General features: G+C 39.7%; 1 protein-coding gene and 1 long non-coding RNA gene across 6 annotated transcripts in view; one reads left to right on the top strand and one right to left on the bottom strand.

Annotated features, from left to right (window-relative positions):
• LOC109635834 (uncharacterized) overlaps nucleotides 1–19462 on the top strand; it is a 278978-nt gene that overhangs the window by 186103 nt on the left and 73413 nt on the right. The gene's annotated exons all lie outside the window — the stretch shown is intronic.
• Nucleotides 6427–19462, bottom strand: part of gabrg2 (gamma-aminobutyric acid type A receptor subunit gamma2) — a 46156-nt gene continuing 33120 nt past the window's right edge. The window contains exons 7-10 of one of the 4 annotated variants that reach the window (XM_020097262.2): nucleotides 16402–16554; nucleotides 14024–14229; nucleotides 12478–12501; nucleotides 6427–10021 (exon numbers count right to left, since the gene is read on the bottom strand). In XM_020097262.2, coding sequence (XP_019952821.1) covers nucleotides 9743–10021; nucleotides 12478–12501; nucleotides 14024–14229; nucleotides 16402–16554 — 662 coding nt within the window. In that variant the 3' untranslated portion in view covers nucleotides 6427–9742. Of the gene's footprint in view, nucleotides 10025–12477; nucleotides 12502–14023; nucleotides 14230–16401; nucleotides 16555–19462 lie in introns of all 4 variants that reach the window. The other 3 variants (XM_020097261.2, XM_020097263.2, XM_020097264.2) reach the window with 3 other exon arrangements.

Genomic DNA, 19462 nt, shown 5'->3' with positions numbered 1-19462 from the left:
TGATAAAACCAATCTGTGAAAAAGGCCCCGGTAATGGTATTGGCCTGACTTATCAGGCTTCTATTATGTCTGATGCTGTGCAAACAATGATGTGAGGGGCCTGGTGATTCTCTCACTCTTTTGTTCATTACTAATAAATATCAGTGAGTCAGTAAGAACATAAAAAGGAAACAAAACCTAAAAGACCTTCAAACATTAGAGAAGATGACCACCCGACAAGAAAACCAAAACGCTTCTGTCTCTGCTGCGAGAAAAGTGTAGATTATCCTAAGAAAAAATCTTCTTTTATCTGTGTTATAAAAACCCATATTTATTTGACCTGCAAAGTAGTTTCTAAATAAAGAACATCTCTGTAAAGTTTTCTAGGCAGCTTTAATCAGCCAGAATGCACTCTTATCTGGAGACTAACCTAAAGCAACAGATTGGTCTAATTTCACACATTCAGTCACAGTGAAGAAGTGACGGGATTAGAGATTTAAAACATCTCCACACCTGCAGCTCTCTCTCCCTGCAGGGCCATGCTTATAAGGAACAGAGTAGATGCACAGGAGTTTCAGCAAAGGAAAGAGGGAAGTGGGATTATTCGCTACAAAGATATTTTAAAAATATTTTCTCAGTATAATAATCCTTTGAGAGTGATGATAGAGTAAAGGCATGAATAACTTCTAACAGGACTGTTGTACGTTATAGTGGTGCTTCAGGATATCTTTAATGTCATCTTTAATGTATTTTTACATCTACTGCCCTACACCATTGCAGGTTAAGTTTTAATTTGTCACAGCAAAAAGTTTGATTTTATTCCTTTTAGGACATAATCAAAAGTCAACTCATTTCCCTATATATTCTTTTCTCTAATTATTTATGTCCCAAAGTTTTGATTAACTTTAAAGGTGGTGCCAAATTAAATCCTTACTCAAAGCTAACAAACTCACTTGTTATTGACTTTTCTGAGGCAAATAGCTTTGTTGGCTTTGAAGTTTTACTGTTCCTGGCAAAGTCAACTGTTGCTAATTAATGTTCATTTGTGGACTTGGCCAAACTAAAAATACAAAAACTGATGAGTATGTTTGCAGTATTTAGACTCAGCATTAGTGGTGTTGAAACATAGTGAATGTTATATCAACAAACTGTAAAAATATATGACATAAATGTGATGAAATCACTCCATTTTCTCTGAACAGCAGCAGCAAACAGAAGTCTGGATTGTTCACAGCTCTAAATGTGGATTTTCTTCCTTGAAGCCACACATCCTGTCACCAATAATCAATAAACCTGCAACAATAATCATAATTTAATCAGATTATTTCCATGCATAAATAAGATGTCACTCACCGAAAGTGGTGGCGATTTGAATTGCAATTAGTCAGAAGTTATCTGAAGTTGTTCCCCCTCATTGACAGGACGTCCACATGATTTATGACCATGGATTGACTGTATGTTAAGAATATAAGTCAACCTCCACCTATTGCTTTGATTTACATAAACACAGAATACCATAAAATCCAATTTCAAGTTGGTCAAAGCCAGGCAGCCATTCATCAATAATACATGCGAATGTTATAATATGCAACAAAAAAGTGTTTGTCTCCCTGCTCCCACTCTGGGGAGGAGAGCAGCACCTGAGGCTTCCATGACAGGGGAGATCTGAAGTGACCTAATTCTACAATGAATGTGAAATGGTGAAGATTTGGGTCACAACTTAACAACTTCACCTCCACCTCGTACTTAAGATACTATGAATCTTTAATGATCCCTGAGAGGAAACTCAGACATAGCAACAGGATACTGCAAAGAAAAGTAGAATGGATAGAGAGATGGCACATTCACATACAGCTCCATGACATACGTAGTGTAACAGAAGAAAATGCATTACAAAGGTGTTTGTAGATATAGTACATTCCTCACATTCAAGCTTGCTTCTTGGGAGGAGGTGTAGCGTCTTATGTCTCCTGGCAAAAATACTGCAAGTGAAGCCTCGGATAGATGATGGATAGAATAATGAAGGTGATAACTTTAGAGGTGTTGGCGCCGGGTAGATTACTATTCAGGTTGCAGTGCAGTCCTTGGTCTCTCCTCTGCTGCTGCCTGCAGGGTGCCAGACTCAGCTTGACAACACATCCACCAGGTTCCCACAGACCAACCATTACAGAGTGATCGAAGACGTGGTCTGCCTCTTGTTAGCAGTGGAGGTACCTGTTGAAATTCATCATGCCCTAATAGTTATATCACATACCAAGAGACTGAAAGAATGAACATAAATATTAATGAAGTATTTTTTACATAATCGCCCTGTGGATATCGTGTCAGAGTTTGTAAAATGATAGTGAACTTTTTGCTATACTGGAAGATTTTGTCTAATTTCTGATAATGCCCGATCATGGCATCATCACAGATTTCCTGATTGGCAACATTGTCTTTATCCCAGCTTCTCTCCACACACCTTTTTAAAGATGTGTCAAATCCTTGTTGTAAGCAGATGTAAATCCTGCTGATCCTGTCAGATTTGCTAATTGCAGTTGGTTGCATTTGACATCACAAAGTGCTAACGCTGTATCGGCCTGGATTTACCCCCGTGGCTTTGGGCGACCAGCTCTATGACCTTGGTTTTCAGCTGCTGGGTGTTTTTAGCGCCTCAAGTGTGAGTGTTCTCGCTTTAAAATTAGAAACTCGCTGATGCCATTTCTGGAGCAGAGAGAAGTTGTTTTTTCACATGCAGACTTTTGCCAATGCTTTTAACAACATTTTAACAGTTGGAGAAGCACCAGATTGGCTATACTTCATATTTTTTGTTTAAATTTACGCTTTATTGAAGTTGTATGAAAAAATAAGTAAAATAAACTTAAATTTAAAACTTCAAAAACATGCAAAGCTGCAGGAAGGTCATTTTAAGAGCACAGAGTAACTTTACCAATGGACTATGGGAAGCCTAGAGTGCACAGCAGCAAGCATCAAGGGTCATTGAACTTAAGTTGCCCATAAAACATGTAGTTTATGGTGCTTTCAGTTCCTGGTAAATGTACCTTGTCTACAAAAAGACATTGTGCAAGGTTGTCATACTGAGTTGGATCCGAGCCCTCACATTGAAAAAGGAAGATAAGACTTTCTTTAATGTGGGTCAGATCTGTGAAGAGAAAGGAAAGTACCTATATTATTATCAGTCTTTCTCGAATACATTATATTTTTCAAAAAACATCCAAATCATTTCAGTGTTATTTTAAACATTTTCAGTATGGGTTGTTTTTCTTTACTCTAAGTCACTGGAGGCTCAATTAGCAGCTGAGAATAGAGAGCTTTTTAAATCTGGAAACATAACAGGGATTCTCTTTGAACTAAGAATGACAAGATGGCATTTAAGGACATGTTTTGGGGGAGTTATTGCTTGATTGACAGCTTTCTTAGACTATCACAGTCAGCCAGAGTAGTTTCCCATTGCTCACAGCCCCACTGGCTACTTCCTACTCCCATTTACCAAAGTCTGATTTCTGTAGTAAGGTCACTGCAAAGATCATGGTGGGGACAAATTTAAATATAAGGAGAAAAGCTGAGTGGTAATTTAAAAGTCATGATTGTGAGAGATCTGTACATTAGAGTCTCTCATCTAATCCATCAATCTAATTCAATCTTATTTGTCTTGTATGTTATAAAATTATTTATGGCCTTTTGAAGTTAGAGAAGTTTAACAGCATAATGAGATGTGGGACAGTGATAAAATTCCATTTACGTAATAAAACATTGTGTGGGTGTGTTTGTGTGCGCACACTCAGTAGTCTTGGTGCATTCAGGACCCTATTTGTCATCTCCCTGTGATGTTGGTGGATTGCAGTATCTTGACAGTAAGCCCTGGTAATTAATCCCTGTTTATTCAGTGTCTTGGCTAAAAATAAGTTATGCAACCATCCCCCTGTTTCCCTGCTCTCACACTGTTACCGACCCCATCCAGATTACATTTGAGCTGTTAATGAGGGGCGCAGCAAACCACGCGGAAACATGCGCACGCAGTGAAACGCATGTTACAAACACAGGAAGACATGTTAGAGGAGAAAAAAGGAATATACCTGCAAGGACCTCTACGGTCACACCCGTTATCCCTCAGTGCAAACACAGAGGGCTCAGTCCAAATGAATGTGAAAGGTCAAATTAGTTTATGGCTGACATTTTAAAACGTGCATCATTGAATCCACGCTTGAAAAATCTTTAAATGTCATGTGTAATGAAGTCACTGATGACACAGGGTGGTATCTCAAGTATCATGACTTTTTAAATATAGCTTGTGAAAGAGGTCATCATAGGATCTAATTTTTTAGTGGCTGCTGTTTGTTAGTCGGTGTGAAGGAATCAGTTGGAATCAGTGATTGAAATGCTCCTGATCTCACAGAGCTGTGGGTCCTGTGTTCACACAGTATTCGCTTTAGTCTGTATGGAAACAGAGTATGAGATAGAATTACATCGCATTACTAGTTCATCCACTAATTAGCAAGATCACCGTGTTGCTGGGTTCAAACTCTGAAAACACTGTTTGCACAAATTATTAATTTATGTAACAACTTTATGTCGGTAGCACAATATTAACTTTAGGAGGATTTTTTTTAAAGGGGAATTTAATTTATTTCTATATGATTGTTTTGTGCTGCCATGGTTTCATGTTGGACAGAACTGAAATTAAAAAACACCGGCAGTCTATATATTAATGTTTTGGATTTCTCATCGCACATGGTGATGAAAGCATGATGGTGAAGTCCTAAATAGAGAGCCATGTGCAGGTTGCATTATTCATGCAGGAGTCCCTGCACCCCCAGCTCTGCACTCTCTGAAGAGCTTGTACCTCAGCTGATGAAAGGGCCTTGCTACGGCGGCACGCTGCTGTGGTACATCGCAGGCGGTTGTGTAATAATCAGAGGGATACAGTGGCTGTCCTTTGCAGCTGCCGCCCTGCGCAGTGGAGGGAGAGGTGCCAGCACGGGGGTCTGTCAGCCAACTGCTGCTCTGATTCAAGTGCACTTTCCTGGAAGGAAGATAATCACTGCACAGGACACGGACAGGCTGTACTATTCCCATATCAAGACCATCCCATTAAATAAAAATATGCTTCCGGTTAGAGTTGTGTTGCGCCTAAATAAATGTCCTTTGCTGTTTTCCAAAATGCAGGTCAGTACCTAATTTATTCTGCTTAATTGTGTTTCGGATCACACATGGTTTGAAATCATGGCTTACAATTTAGCAATAAAAGTACTACATGAGTTGTAGTATTACACTGTTGGTACACTATACTTTTTTATACTGAATTTCTAAGTGCAACATCTATAATTCACGTATTTACAACCTGTGCTGGCTGTAGAGAGGATTTCGTCTCAAAGTTGACGGCTCATCACGATGACTGACAAGTGCTAAAGTGTAAATTTGGCCAGCTGAACAGAGCAGGACCATTAAATGTGTTTTGCTGCTACAAGGGGAAAATGAGTATTATCTCCATCCAGCGTTGCTGAACAATTTGCAAACATAGCCATTAAAATGTCTCAACATGTCAGTTGTAATTTGTAACTTATAATTAAAGCGACTTGACTTTAGATCAAATGACAATGAAAGGGGCTATTTATGTTTATCATAGTTTATTTTAATTACAACTTGTAGTAGACGCTGCCTGAGAATGAGTTCAAACTTATTTTCAACTTTTTTAAGTGGCTGTAGCTGTATATTTCTTATCTGACCATCTTTCTGGACCTTAATAATAACACTTGGTGCTTGATGTAAATAGTAAATGTCTGTCTACTGAGTAATTCATCTGTAGCACGATGCTGCAGGGTGACTGTACTGGAGAGAACGACAAACTATTGTGCATCTGAAGGCCTGAACTCTAAACTTCAGCAGAAGTTTTCTGTCTCACATGAAATCATAATAACTTTCTAGTGTAGCGCTTGTTGCTTGCCATTTGAAACTCACTGCATACACCATGGTGCTTATTATTGTAGCTCTAAATATGATTACATTTGGATTTCTACAAGAGTGCCATTCACTATTAGCATCAACCTCTCCTTTGTATCACACTCACATGCTGCAGTGCGAGTCTCCTGACAGGCTGGTATGAGCAACTCGATCTAAGGCTTGAACTATGGAAGAGCCTGTCACTTTTGTGCAGTGTTTATGCAATAATAAACTTTTTCATTACCTTGAAGAGAGCTATGAAATATATATTTTTTTAAAGTAGGACAATCTGAACTCAAATCCGAACACAAATTGTGGACATATGTGACCCAGGGTCCACGGCACTATTACACCAATTCCTTCTGCACCCTTAATTTCCTTTGCTAATTCATTTCCAGTAGTTTAAGTCTACAATGAAACACAAAATTCTGTAAAACATTTAAGCCACTGAAATAATACTGCACAATGAAAAATAATAAACTATTATAAGAATAAACTTAAACGCACTGTTAATGCAACCATTTTATTGTAAAATTCCACAGCTATGTGCAATTCCCTTATGAAAAGGATTTTTTTCCAGTACATGTATAGGATATTATGCAGCCCCAAACAGAATTCATCAGTGCCCCTTTATACAATACTCAAATGTACATAGATGGCAAACAACTAACATACTGTATGTATGAGAATCATATGAAATTTATTTTGCTCTTAGATACCATTTTACTGAGTTCTGCAATTCCAGCGCGTTTCTTTTTTTTTTTGTTCTGCATTTTGACAAAATACATAACAATAGAAAATATCTACATGTGCTGTTCACATATATGCGTCTCGTTTGTGGGTCCCAAAATAAATATTGTCAAAATTGATAATAATATCGATGCAGGCAAAGGATTAGATGAAATGATGCTTGAGTCCCAGTCCCTCAGAAATGTCCCTGTTTGAAAAAAAAGAAAGCTTGTTCCACATGCATACTGCTGAATACTCCTGTACCTTCATACCTCTGCATTGAGAATACAGTGCACAAAAACAGAAAATATTATCAACATATCATAAACAAGCTTTAACCGTAATGGAAAATAAATCATATTTGTTTTCTGCATCACTGTTAAAACACAAAACATGCTCTGTTATCATTATGATAAGTTTGTAAAAGAGACAGTTTGAATGGGACACTTTTTACCTTTTGACAAAGAGCATCTGCGAACATCCATATCTGAGGGAACATCAGTGGGGCAAAAAATAAATTGGCTGTTTAACAATTCCTTTAAGAAAACGCTGGATTCACAGATGGTCTAACAATTTGATATTCTCTATTGCATGTGTCAGTTTGGCACTTCATAAGATGTAATCACTCTGTTACACTTTTTTAAACTACTTAACACTGATGACGCCCTGTCTACGTAGCTATTGACAAACCCACGGTCCTAAAGATGTGAGGGTATGTGCACAATGACGACAGGTTTCGGCTGCTGAGTGGCAGCTGTGGAACACAACAGGACCATCGTTCAATACAAAAAGGGAGAGAACGGCAGGAAATCTGAGATAATCTGCTAAATGCAATTAGTATCATAACTGATGCTTAATTGATGATGGCGAGTATCAGAGGCGGTGGTGGGAAAAGTGGAAATAATTAGTTGTCACTTCTTACTCTGGCGGCTTGGTAACGTTTTTATGTGTTGTTGTTTTTTAACCCCCCTGAAAATATTGACGTCTACTACTCAGAGGCTGCACAACAGGTAATGTTGTAACTCACTAAATTCAACAGAAGAACAGTTTGACAGGCAGTGTGTGAGAGTAGTGCACATTGATCACAACATAGAAAACACAAGATTAATAAGCTCAAGCTCCACTGACACATAGAACGAAAATGTATCTTTGATATAAATGACAGCATTCTGTGTTTCTTTTCAGGGGCTATATGAACATAAAATACATTTTCTTTTTGACAGAATAAATAAATACCATCAATGGATAAATAAATAAATAAATAAATACCCCCATTACCCCTAAGTATTCTACATGGTCAGTCCAGCATAATACAATAAGTCTAATATACTGTATGATGATATACTGTAACTATGCTGAAATTACAAAATATATTTCCCTTTTACAAAATCCCAAGGGCCCGACAAATGTTTTCTTCTGTTTATAATCTATGTACAAAAAAAACAAATGTGATTTACACCCGTTCCTCATGAGTTTACAAATCATACTCGAGCACTGTCTCCACTTGTTGCATACTGGTGTCTTATCAAAAGTGACCTGTAAGGGGTTTTAAACTCATGTGCGTCGTATTTACAGTTCAGATGCTTTCGCTGTGTTCTCTGCTCTCTCACACAGCATTCAAAATACATTTTAAGGGAAAAGTAAAACATAAAAAGAAAAATAAAGAACGTCAGTTTAACCAGTGAATATATTTACTCAGTTTGAGATAATTCAAATCCTCAGTGTGTTTACAAAGAGACAGGAAGTGAGATGCTTGAGACTGAGGCTCACACGTTTGTTGAGCTCAATACAATCAGATACAAGTTTTACTTGAATGAAGATCTCAAGTTTATTTATTAGCAGTTAATATTTTCTCATTTTAGAAGAATGAACACTGTTCTAATGCAGAGATTTCAAAATTATATCTGTGATGACATTGCCATGTGTAGATGAGCCTGAACATTTCTATTTGAAGGCAACATCTCAACCTCACCTCCGCTGACCTAGGGGGAAAAACCGATTTGTATTATAACCTCACTTGCTTTCGAGCAGCTTCTTTTGTAAAAGTTTGCATAAGCAAAATACAACAGCAGTGTATCATTATGTAAATGCACACTTTTAACAGCAAGTGGAGGAGAGGATCGGAGGTCAGTGTTGTCTGTACTGTTACCGAACGGCAGCAAAGAAAATGATTAAACTTATTTTCTGGTCTGATCTTCCTGCTTGTATGCAAAAATGATTCCTCAAGTCAAAAGCATGAAGTGGGCACATTTTTTTATCATTTAATTTTCCAATTTTTCTAGAAAAAAGGTATAATTAAGTCCTGAATGATAATCAACAGTGCTCGTTTATTAGTTTCCATATCGAACAGTAGAAGACCATAAAACATGTTGATTTTTTGGCCTGAAATGTGCATGCAATAAATGTAAACCACTATGTAATAGTAAAATACAGTGTCTGTACAGTTAAGCATTTAAACAGCATCCTTGCTGCCTGACCACACGTGAAAAATGCAATTTTTAATTGTGCTAACATGTTAGCTAAATAAATTAAAAATAAATTAGCATTGTCAAAATGAATTTCAGTGTCACTGCCTAACATAGCTCTATTAAAGTGCTTCAGATTCAGTGTTTTAGTATGTAAAAATTGGGTGATATGACATACATGATATAATTCACATTTCTCTGATGGGTGTTTGATGTGGCCTGATTTACTATTTATTTTAATTGTTTATTGTGAAAGGAATGCATTTTTCGTAAAGTAATTGATTCATACCAATTGAGAAGAAATAAACAGGAAATTTAAATTAAAAAGTCAAAAATAAAATAATGACAACAAAAAAACGTCGATTCTGAATTGCTCACACAATCAATGTTTTCAAAACACATCTACAAACCTCTCCATGCCAGTAAGATGTAATGCTACAACATTTGCAATGTCTGTTAAAGTTAAAATAACTTGATGTAAAGAGATTAAAACCATAGAATTAAAGGAAAAGCTTTAAATCAATTCGTTGGGTGTTCAGTGGGTCCCCTTCTCAAAAATGTCCTTTGCTGGCGCTGAGCGTATGTAGAATATAATGAAGTGTATGATAAGGCCGGTTACACACCAGGGCCTAGAGATAGAGATAGGAGACCCAGTAGACCAGGTTGAAGAGACCAAACGCAGTGGGGAAGAAGATGCGTGCATATGAGTCTATCTTGGCGATGCGGATATGCAACCTGCCGTGCCGCCAGGCTCCGGAGCGGCAGTCTTCAAAGCAGCAGAAGAAGCTGGTGCAGTCCTTCCCGTCCAAACACTCGTAGCCGTACTCCTCGTCTCGCTCCTGCATGTGTGTGGCGTTGTTCATTTGAATGGCTGTGGCGGAGCGTGGACGGATGTCTACCGTGGGTGTCTGCTTTTAACAGGACAAAATCACACAGTTAGCCACCGGAGCCTCGGAGCATCGTAATCAAGACCCTCACTGACAATAGCAGGGGACCTAATTTGAGCTGCCACTTTTCTGTCTCCCATTTAATTTCGACACCGGTCAGCAAAATGTAATTTGCACATTCAACTTGCCGATGTCAAGAAAATACAAATAGACCTGTGGATGTAATTAGTGAGGCTTATAGTGACAAAGGGTCAGACCCTGTGAAACCAATGTTGCACATTACACCATTTTAAGATGAAGGCTGAGGAAATCATATTATTTTAAATTTGATTTTATTTAGCTGTTGTATAAATCTACTGCTGCGTCATTTGCCCCAAGGACAGTTTTTATAATGTTCTTAACGTGCAACGCATGAAAAGAATTTTGTAATTTTGACTTGTATGGCTGTTGTGAGCATTTTTTTTTTTATAGAATACATTTATAGGATATGTTGTAACTGGCTTATGATGCACCATAAAGCTAAGCTTAGGGAGGAGCATGTGTTGGCAGATGTGCAGCACACAGCTCTATATTCCTCCAGCCCACTCTTCCTGTCACTGGATGGGTTGAAATAAACCTCCCTTTCAAACGGCGCTCACCACTGGAGGCCATGTGCCTTTCATTTTGTGACGATTTCCTAAAATAGGACAGTGACATCAGTGGGTCTGCGGCCCCGTCATTCTACAGGGAGACAATTAGTATTCAAATAGACAGTTTTCATCAGCTTTTATCTCCGAATGCCATGTCACCTTTGCACAAATTGGAATTCTGGCTGTTTGGCAGATTAAATTGCCCCTTGCCCCCCCACCCCTTTGTAGAAATGGAAGCTCCCTTGACCTTGCTGATAAACTAGAGTGTCAAGCTCATCATTTAAAAAAAGACTCGGTGTAGTGAGTTGAACGTACTCCAGAGGTCAACTTCTAAGAATTTCACATCACCGCTTTTCCTCGTCTTTTACTTTGTTCTCCATGTTTTAGCTTTGTCAGATAGCAACAATAATCTGGATTAGTTTCAATAAGAAGGTATTCATTTAGATACTTGCTAATATTAATACCTTCCTTTTTTTAAGTGCAACAAATATCACACAACAGTAAATACATGTTAAATATATCTATAGGCATGCTCTGCTGCAAAAAATGAGGCTGTTTTAGTTTGGACATAACATGATCTGCAGTTAGCATGCATCCTCCAACAAGCTTCAAATACTTCAACTTGACTGAGCCGTTCATTCCCTGCAACTTCTTATCTTGCCCAGCACGAGTGCACAAACCTGACGTCCCTTTGAAAACGATACATAACCACAAACAAAGCAACGTACGGGGTTAGTTTCAGCATTTCTGTCCTCATTGACGGACAGTATGTTGAGTTAATAACGGGATTAGCAGAACAGGTTATGACTCGGTTCTCAAAGGGGATTGTTGCACTGGAGGAAGCGCAGTGGGAGCTCAAGCAGGAGGAGCATTAACAGCATCCTGCCGCATGGCCGGGTCAAGCTGGGCTGTGCTGGGTCAGTGTTAGCAAAAACAAATACAAATATATAGAAAGAATAGTAAAAAAAAGAAACACAAAAACAACACAGTGGCACTGGCAACTTTAACTGGCTGAAAGTAGACAACCTCGGATCATACCCTGGACGATCCCTTGGCTATGTAGCTGAATATTTTGTGTGTTTCCATACTGCTGGTGATTTTTTTCAGCAGCATATTTAGACTCATATATGCTGAAAATCCAACTAATCCAATCTAAAAATATTCCTCCTATAGTAAAATATTATGTGTTAAAAAAACAAATGTCTTGACTTGGGTGTTTCAAGTTAAATTTAGATCTTTGCCGGACCCCTCCCACCCTGGGATGCTTTTCGGGTGTTTAAAGATTAGCATGAGTTAATCCCCCGAATGGACCTCCAACTCTAATTAGACTTAACACGGTGCAGGGGTTGTCTGTTTCAGTCTGTTAAGGCTCTGCTGACTCTGCAGGAAGCGTCAGGTTGAGAAGCCCAACAAACACACAGGTATAGATTTACTGGCAGGAGAAGGGGGAGAAGAGGAAGCTGTTGCAGCAGCTGCTAGTTCACTGTGGTTACAACAACAACAAAGAGTGAAACAGGACAGAGGGAGCCAGAATGAGTCCACACCGGGCCTGGACTGTTACATTCCTCTGGACAGGGGATGTGTGGGATGCTTATTTGAATTTTTTAAAAACTGCATAAGTACGTCTGGCTGGCTGCCTCCGCACTGTGCACTGCAGCGCCCCTTTGTAATGCTATCTCTGATACCTATTTAGTAACTGAGGAGGAGTACAGCAAGAATGCAGGTAAAGGATAAAGAGAGAGTAGAGAGAGCATATCTGCTGTAGGACAGGCAGAAAAGCAGTGAGGTGCTGGGGGCCCAAGGAGCCGAAATGCAGCAGACACATGCAGTCAGACACAGGCAATATACCTTTGAGGAAAATAGCCGGAGGAGCTTTTGTCCAGACAGGAAACAAAGAATATGTGGAGTTGAAAGAGAGTAACAAAAAAACAAAGAATACATGTAAACAGAGAAAAAACATCAATAAAGGGGAAAATAAACAGAAACACCAAGCTAATGCATGAAATTTACAATTACTGGAGAATTTCACTCAAAGTGGAAAAAGAGGAGATATACTTTAGAGAGACATACATGTTACAAACAGACATGGGGGGGAGATGCATGGTGGGATATATGTATCTCACATGATTCTTACAACAAGAAAATATCAAAATACAAAGAGACTAAAAAAGGGGAAGTACACATGATCCATTATTCAGAATTGAAATACTGACATCATCAGGTTTTCACTTTACGTCAACAGCATTTGTGTAGTATGTGTTGCAAAAGGTTGTGGTGATGCATGGTAGGATTCTAAAAAATAAACTGAAAAACTACAAAAGATCTTCAAAAAGTGCTCTGAACTTTAAGGAGAAAACTTACATCACATGAAACTGAAGTAGTCAAATACACTTCTGAGGTTCTTCATTTGTAGTTCCTCGATTTCTTGTTATTGCCATATTTTTTACAACATTTATGAGCATCTGAAGAATTTCAGACCTTTCCTTGCTACTTCCTGCGTCTTGGCAAGTCATGCAGAGAACCTAGAAAAGCTCCTCTGAGATGGCGAACTGACATTACACCTTCCACTTCATTATTCATTCATCCGTCCACGGGACAGTTAGACCATGTGCACAACCTTAGCTTTCCAGGCTGAAACTAGAGCGCCCCACTTTCCCCCAAAGTTCCAGTCCAATACCCCTGTTCACCCAAGCGCAGTATACCCAGAGGTTTAAGATTTTATATCTTTCAGGTTTGTGAATCCCGTCCAAAAACCTGCCTCGACTTCCAAGATATGTTTCAATTACGCACCACTTTAAAGTACCACAAAAGTGTTGAGTTGTCAAAAATAAACTCAAAAAACACACTTTTCCACTTAGTTCACATCAAGTGGTAGATTTGGACTCAATATATTTCAACACTGACTGGTTTCAAGAATTATGTAAATTAGAAAATGTGGAGACTGTTTACTCTAAATGTGATGAGTTTGTGGTAATCGTGTGTATATGAGATGCCGCCATCTCTTGAGGGATTTAATGCTCACTCCCCCGTCATGTGACATTGGTTTGAATTACAACTGGAACAGATGTGTGGTGGATTAGGAAATGGTTCGAGCTGCATGCCTTGCTCATTGAGTCATTTGAAGCAGCAGCCCTCAGGAAGATGCTCCCTTAGGGATACTTAGCAATGTGTTGTTAGTTTTCTGAGGCTTATCCTAGTACTAATACATACAGTAGATGAGGAACAAGGAAAACATGACCTCTCACCTAAATACAGATGTTACACACTCATACAGTACATGAATCAAAGTAAAGTGTTGTTTGTAGCTACATGGCTATTATCAAAAACTATGACGTCAAGTAATTAGGAAGTTTAAAAAGAAGTTCAGTTCAGTTAGTTTTTGAATGACGCTCACCGGGTTTTTCTTCTTCTTGTCCTTTTTGGCGCTCGGCTTCCTGTTGCTGACAAAGTAGTGCAGCGTGCCGTACTCTATGAGCGCGGCGAAGACGAAGATGAAGCACACGGACACGAACAGGTCCATGGCAGTCACATAGGACACTTTTGGAAGGGATTTCCTGGCAATTGTACTCAGCGTGGTCATGGTCAGCACAGTGGTGATGCCTGGGAAAGAGAAAACAAGGAACAAGAGTAAAACACAGAGAAAAACTGAAGCACGTTGACAGTGTTTTTTCTTGCATGGAGCTCAATATGTCCGTTTCACAATACTGCATTCATGTTACATAAAAAATGTGTATTATCTAGTTATTATAAATTATAAAAGCGTTATTTCCTCAGAACAAAATGTTATGTAGTTTTCCAAAATGTTGATATTAACAGGAACCAGAATGTTTATTATAACATTGATTCAGGCATATTTTCTTACTAAATGCCCCTTAAATCTTTCATGACGTTGAGCACGATTTGCATGATGCTCACAGCTTCATTCAGACATTTAATCAGGTGTTTAAAGAAGTTAGCTCGTAGTAGTTTCACAGTTGGAAAGAAGCCGAATTCAGCTTAAATCCCAGCGAGGATTCAAACCTGGAGTGAATGTTTTTGTGTTAATTCGCTGTCATTTTTTTTCAGCCTTGGGTTAATACATTTCTCAACCTAAGAACATTTGCTTGTAAATATGAAGTGTAGAAGGAAAGTAGGAAGAATCCTCCTATTTTCTGCCGATGGGGAAAAAAACTAGAAAACAACAGATCTAAAAAAAAAAAAATAATAATTATGAATTATTTTATGCAGCACATATAAATTAGAAGTGTTTTTACCAGCAGTGTTGTGTAGGAATATAAAGTTGTGTGACTGACAGATATACTGCATAAAAAAAAGGATTATTGTTGTGCAGTTTAATTGCAAGCGCTTAACAGTCAGGCGGTCATGAGAGAGGAGTAAGCAGCTGTTTTACTGTCCCCTTGATCCACATACTCTTCTGCTTTACTGTCCAGGAGCCATTGACCACCACACTGACATACTGCACGCCTATATGCACCAGCTGGTAGCCCGCTCCCCTTTTACTCACTCTGTCTGGCTCTAATGATGATGCAGATGGAGGTGGAGTGATGGCACATGATGAGGAAATGCGTTTATAAGTACACTGATACAACAGATTACCAACAGCAGCATCACAATCCCCAAACACAAATAAACAAGCGACTAACGCTTCCTTTAAATAGACCACGTGAGGGAAGTTGCCTTTTTTATACAAAGGATGATTTCTGTCTAAATTTAACGTGGACTGAAAAACATCTGTCTGTAGCTGCGTCAAATTTTCCGGCGCACTATTCTGGGTGAATTGATATATTTCTGGAAAGCATTGAAATATGCCATCTGCGTTAATCTGCTTTCTTACCACCAGGCTGCCTGCACCTCCCGCATCATCCTTCACAGAGGAAATTAAGATATTTGACTCTTGGAACAATTTTAGCAGGGAATTAAGGTCGTTTTTATTTCGCCTGCAAATCTTGAGCTGCAGACGCCAAAAGAAAACACAACAAGCTATTTTTATCGAGATTAATGACAGACATTGTAACGACGATCGGGAGGAGGAATGAGTGTGTCCGCCTGCAGGGATTGCCTTACCTTCAGTGCATGCACGCTAATGATCACATCGCATGTACTTGAGGTCAGGATTCGCAGCCTTAAGGATTCAAAAGGAAAGCTGACTAAGGAATACGCATGTAACTACATCACAAGTGAGTTCTGAGGATGTCCACTGGACGCCAAGGGCAAGTTCAAAAGCTGACAAATTTCCTTGAAATCCTCACTTTTGCCCTTTTTCTCTCCGTGTCCCTCTTTTGCATTCAGTGAGGAGGCCACCTGTATTATTTTTGTGCTGAGGCTGCGTCTCTGCATCTTCCTCGCTCCACTGCATAATTAATGCCTCATTAAGGCATGCATGAAAACATATGTGCCGGGATAGGCTCTTCTAATCAAGATGGACTATATTCCTTCGCAGCTGCCCTGTCTCCAAGGGGAAAGGGAGGAGAAGAGGAAAGGAAAGGAGAGAATGGCAGGAAAGAGGATGCTTGAGCAGACAGCTTTTCATAATGTGGTGTGTAACTAGCGCCCAGTTTTTGATATGTCTAATGAACCTCCCTGGCAAAACTACATGTTCGGGTCAGGTTGACTGATTATACAAATAGATTGAAGTAAGATAAGCCAAGATATGAAATGAAGCCTTAAAGGTATTTGGTAAAAGCATCTATTCTACTACACCATTTGAATAAATATGTATTATAAACAATCTAAATCTTATGGAGAATTTTTTTTAGTTCATTCATTTTGTACCTAATGACGTCCTGGCAGGTACTGCATCCTTATTGATCCAGAATGAGACCCAGGAGAGGACCACAATTAGGGTGCATGGGATGTAGGTCTGGATGGTGAAGTATCCCATTCTCCTGCTCAGGTCAAAGAAGACGGTCAGCACCACATAGTCTCCTGGAGAGAGAAAGAATAAGAGAGAAGAAAGAGTGAGGACAGGGTGGATATACAATAAAACACCTGGGATACAGAGTTTCTATGAAGGACAAGGTTCTTCATTTAAAACTGTATTCAAAGTCCATCCTAGAAAACAATGACAAGATATTTTAATATGCAGTCAATTCAGCAAGTACAAAAACTACTTCTACTCTATCATTTCACATTATCTACAAGGATTAAAGAAAATCAAAATTGATCAGTGGACGATGTAACCAAAATCGTCACTGCTTCTTTGCCCGAGGCGGCTTGGAAATCTAAAATGAAATTCAGAGAGCCGGGGCCGGATTCGCTCGCAAACCCCGGTCTCCTGCCGGTGCTTAGCCGCAACATGAACACCAGCCTCCTGCTGATGATGAGCCCTTCCCCGGGCCGGCTGTCTGACCCCAGCAGATGTTAGGTCTGCAGAGGCTGAGGTTTGCTGAGCCCAGATAGACATGACCCTGACAGTATAGATCATGTGGGCTGCCTGTTTAAAATGGAAGCTTAGAATATATGCACACACAAACGCACATGCCTCAACCCTCTTGCACTGCACACACACACACACACAAACACACATGCAAACACTCACACTTGCCAATAGTTGCTGCCCTCTTCACCTGTCTGCCTGATATTTAAATGGAAGATCATTAACAACGTCCCCTATCTCAGTTGTTGGCTAATTGATTAACGTCAGACTGTTACAGTGTCGGAAACCTCGCCTGGCCTCTCGCTATGCCTTCTAACCTACAGGACACAAACCTACTCTCCCTCAGCCATGTATCTGCAGTGTGTGTGTGTGTGTGTGTGTGTTTAAGTACTCCAGGCACACAGAATTGTCTCTGCAGCTGGGGAATGAACAGCTGGCTAATAATTTTCCTCATGAGAAAGGGCGCACAACATGCAGTTTATTGAAAAACAGCCAACATCTGTGTATTTGTGTGGCGATGAGAGACGGATAGAGAGGGAGACGAGACTGTCGGTGTGCATCATGTCTGGGAAACGTGTGCACGTCGTGTGTGTGTGTGAGTCCTCGTGGCGTCCCGACCTCTTTGTGATTTACTCCAGCACGCAGCCATTGACGGCATTAGTAAATAGAGCAAGTGCAATAACCCCGGCTCCACAACTATAACTGTTCACCATGTGCGTTTTCTGCTGATGCAGGCAGGTGCTCGGGATATTACAGTGCGCTGTTTGTAGGAGTACAGGAGACGCATGAAGGCTGCTCTCAGGGGTCCCTCAGCCCACTATTTTGTGTTTATTAACATTTCATTAGCAGGGGCCCAAAACCGAGACCCCAGACAGCTGAGAAACTGCCGCTTAATACACTTATTCCAGCTTGGTCAGCAGCACAAAGCCTCCTTCACATTTACTCAGACTCTTAATGATAATGGGCTCTCCACCTCAGGGGTGAGGTCAGCTGGAGTGAGACCCCCCGTCTTTCGCCTCTCCTCTGTCTCTGCGCCAGTTTCATTATGGGCCACAGCGGTTGCCAGGAAGACACTTTGAGGAGGTGTTATCGACCGGTGCCCTACATTCTGGCAGGCTGATGTATCAGTATCAGACCACCTGCCATTACCGCTCCATCGTAATGCATGTGTTTGTTAATGACTTCCTGATTTCCACTCTAAACAAAATGGTTCCCAGTTCCATCTCTGGCTTAAGTGCCTGGCTGGGATTTCACAACATTACTGTACGGGAGGCAAATAGTTTAGTGTTCCAGACAGACCATGGACCATGTGATCATTACACAATGTTGCTATGCATGATTCTTGTTTATATGATTCTTATAGACTGTCAGCTTGGGTGAATTTTATATTCTTACGTGGTTCTGCCTTCATTCAGATTATTCTGCACGTTCTTCTTAAAGAAAAGTATATAATCCCTGTGTGTGTCTAATGTGTGGGGGTGTTGTTAGTGTGCATCTCTACCACTAGGAGTCACCAGTGTCAGATATGTTTGAATCCTCTACATAGGGGCTTTCAATTTAAATGAATATCAAATAGCGGATTAAGAAGCTGTCCCCCCCGTGTCGCCATTTTGACTCATCTTGCATCAATTTAGTATTTCATTAATGGCAGCAGCCTTCAGCTAATACAGCCCCTTGTTGTCATGTGTCACATTAGTAGGTTCAAACTTCCAAACATACAGTACGAGCAAACTTTTGCTCTGGACTTGCTATTGATAATGTTTGATTAGAAAAAAAATACTGATTCTCGTTGTTATAAAGTCATCGTTAGATTTTCCTCTTGCAATTTTGACATTCTTTATTTGTGCATTTTGTTCGAGTCAGGTGGAACCATTGGGTTCTTTGCCACATTAGTGAACATTTGAATGTGCGGTTCAGGCGAGGTACATGATTTGCACACCAGCATACAAGTTGTGTGTGTGTGTGTGTCCCAGTTTACTTCTCATAAGAATGCAGCAGCCATATCAAAGCATTCAAACCTTTCACGCCGGCATTGGAAATCTAAAATTCCTCCTTAATGGGAGCCCTCGGACTAACCTTAGCTTGAACTCCCCATCTGTTAGCACCAGCAGAGGAGGGTGTGGTCACGAGCTGCTTCAAGCCTCATGGCATCTGTATGGATAGTTCTCTTTTTTTAAGGCTGTTACTATTGAGGTCAACGTTTCCTTCTGGGATCAACAATGAATGTAAAGACGCTGTCGTCTGAGACGCTCATCTGTGAGCTGATGCTCTTTGCATCTTTGTTAATAAAATCCCTTAAAGTTCAAATGTATCCAATCTTATCTGTTTCATTGCTGCAATAACATTTCTATCAATTTAGTCCGTCCCTTTCTGTTTGTAATTCATGAGCGACAAATGTGTGAGGGAAAAAAATCAACTATGCATAAGACAGCTCAAAACTATTGTTTGTATTAAGAT

The sequence above is a fragment of the Paralichthys olivaceus genome, chromosome 15 (assembly GCF_024713975.1).
Source record: "Paralichthys olivaceus isolate ysfri-2021 chromosome 15, ASM2471397v2, whole genome shotgun sequence".
NCBI lineage: Eukaryota > Metazoa > Chordata > Actinopteri > Pleuronectiformes > Paralichthyidae > Paralichthys > Paralichthys olivaceus.
Note: the sequence above shows the minus strand (reverse complement) of the source record. Positions and strands in the feature narration are given on the sequence as shown.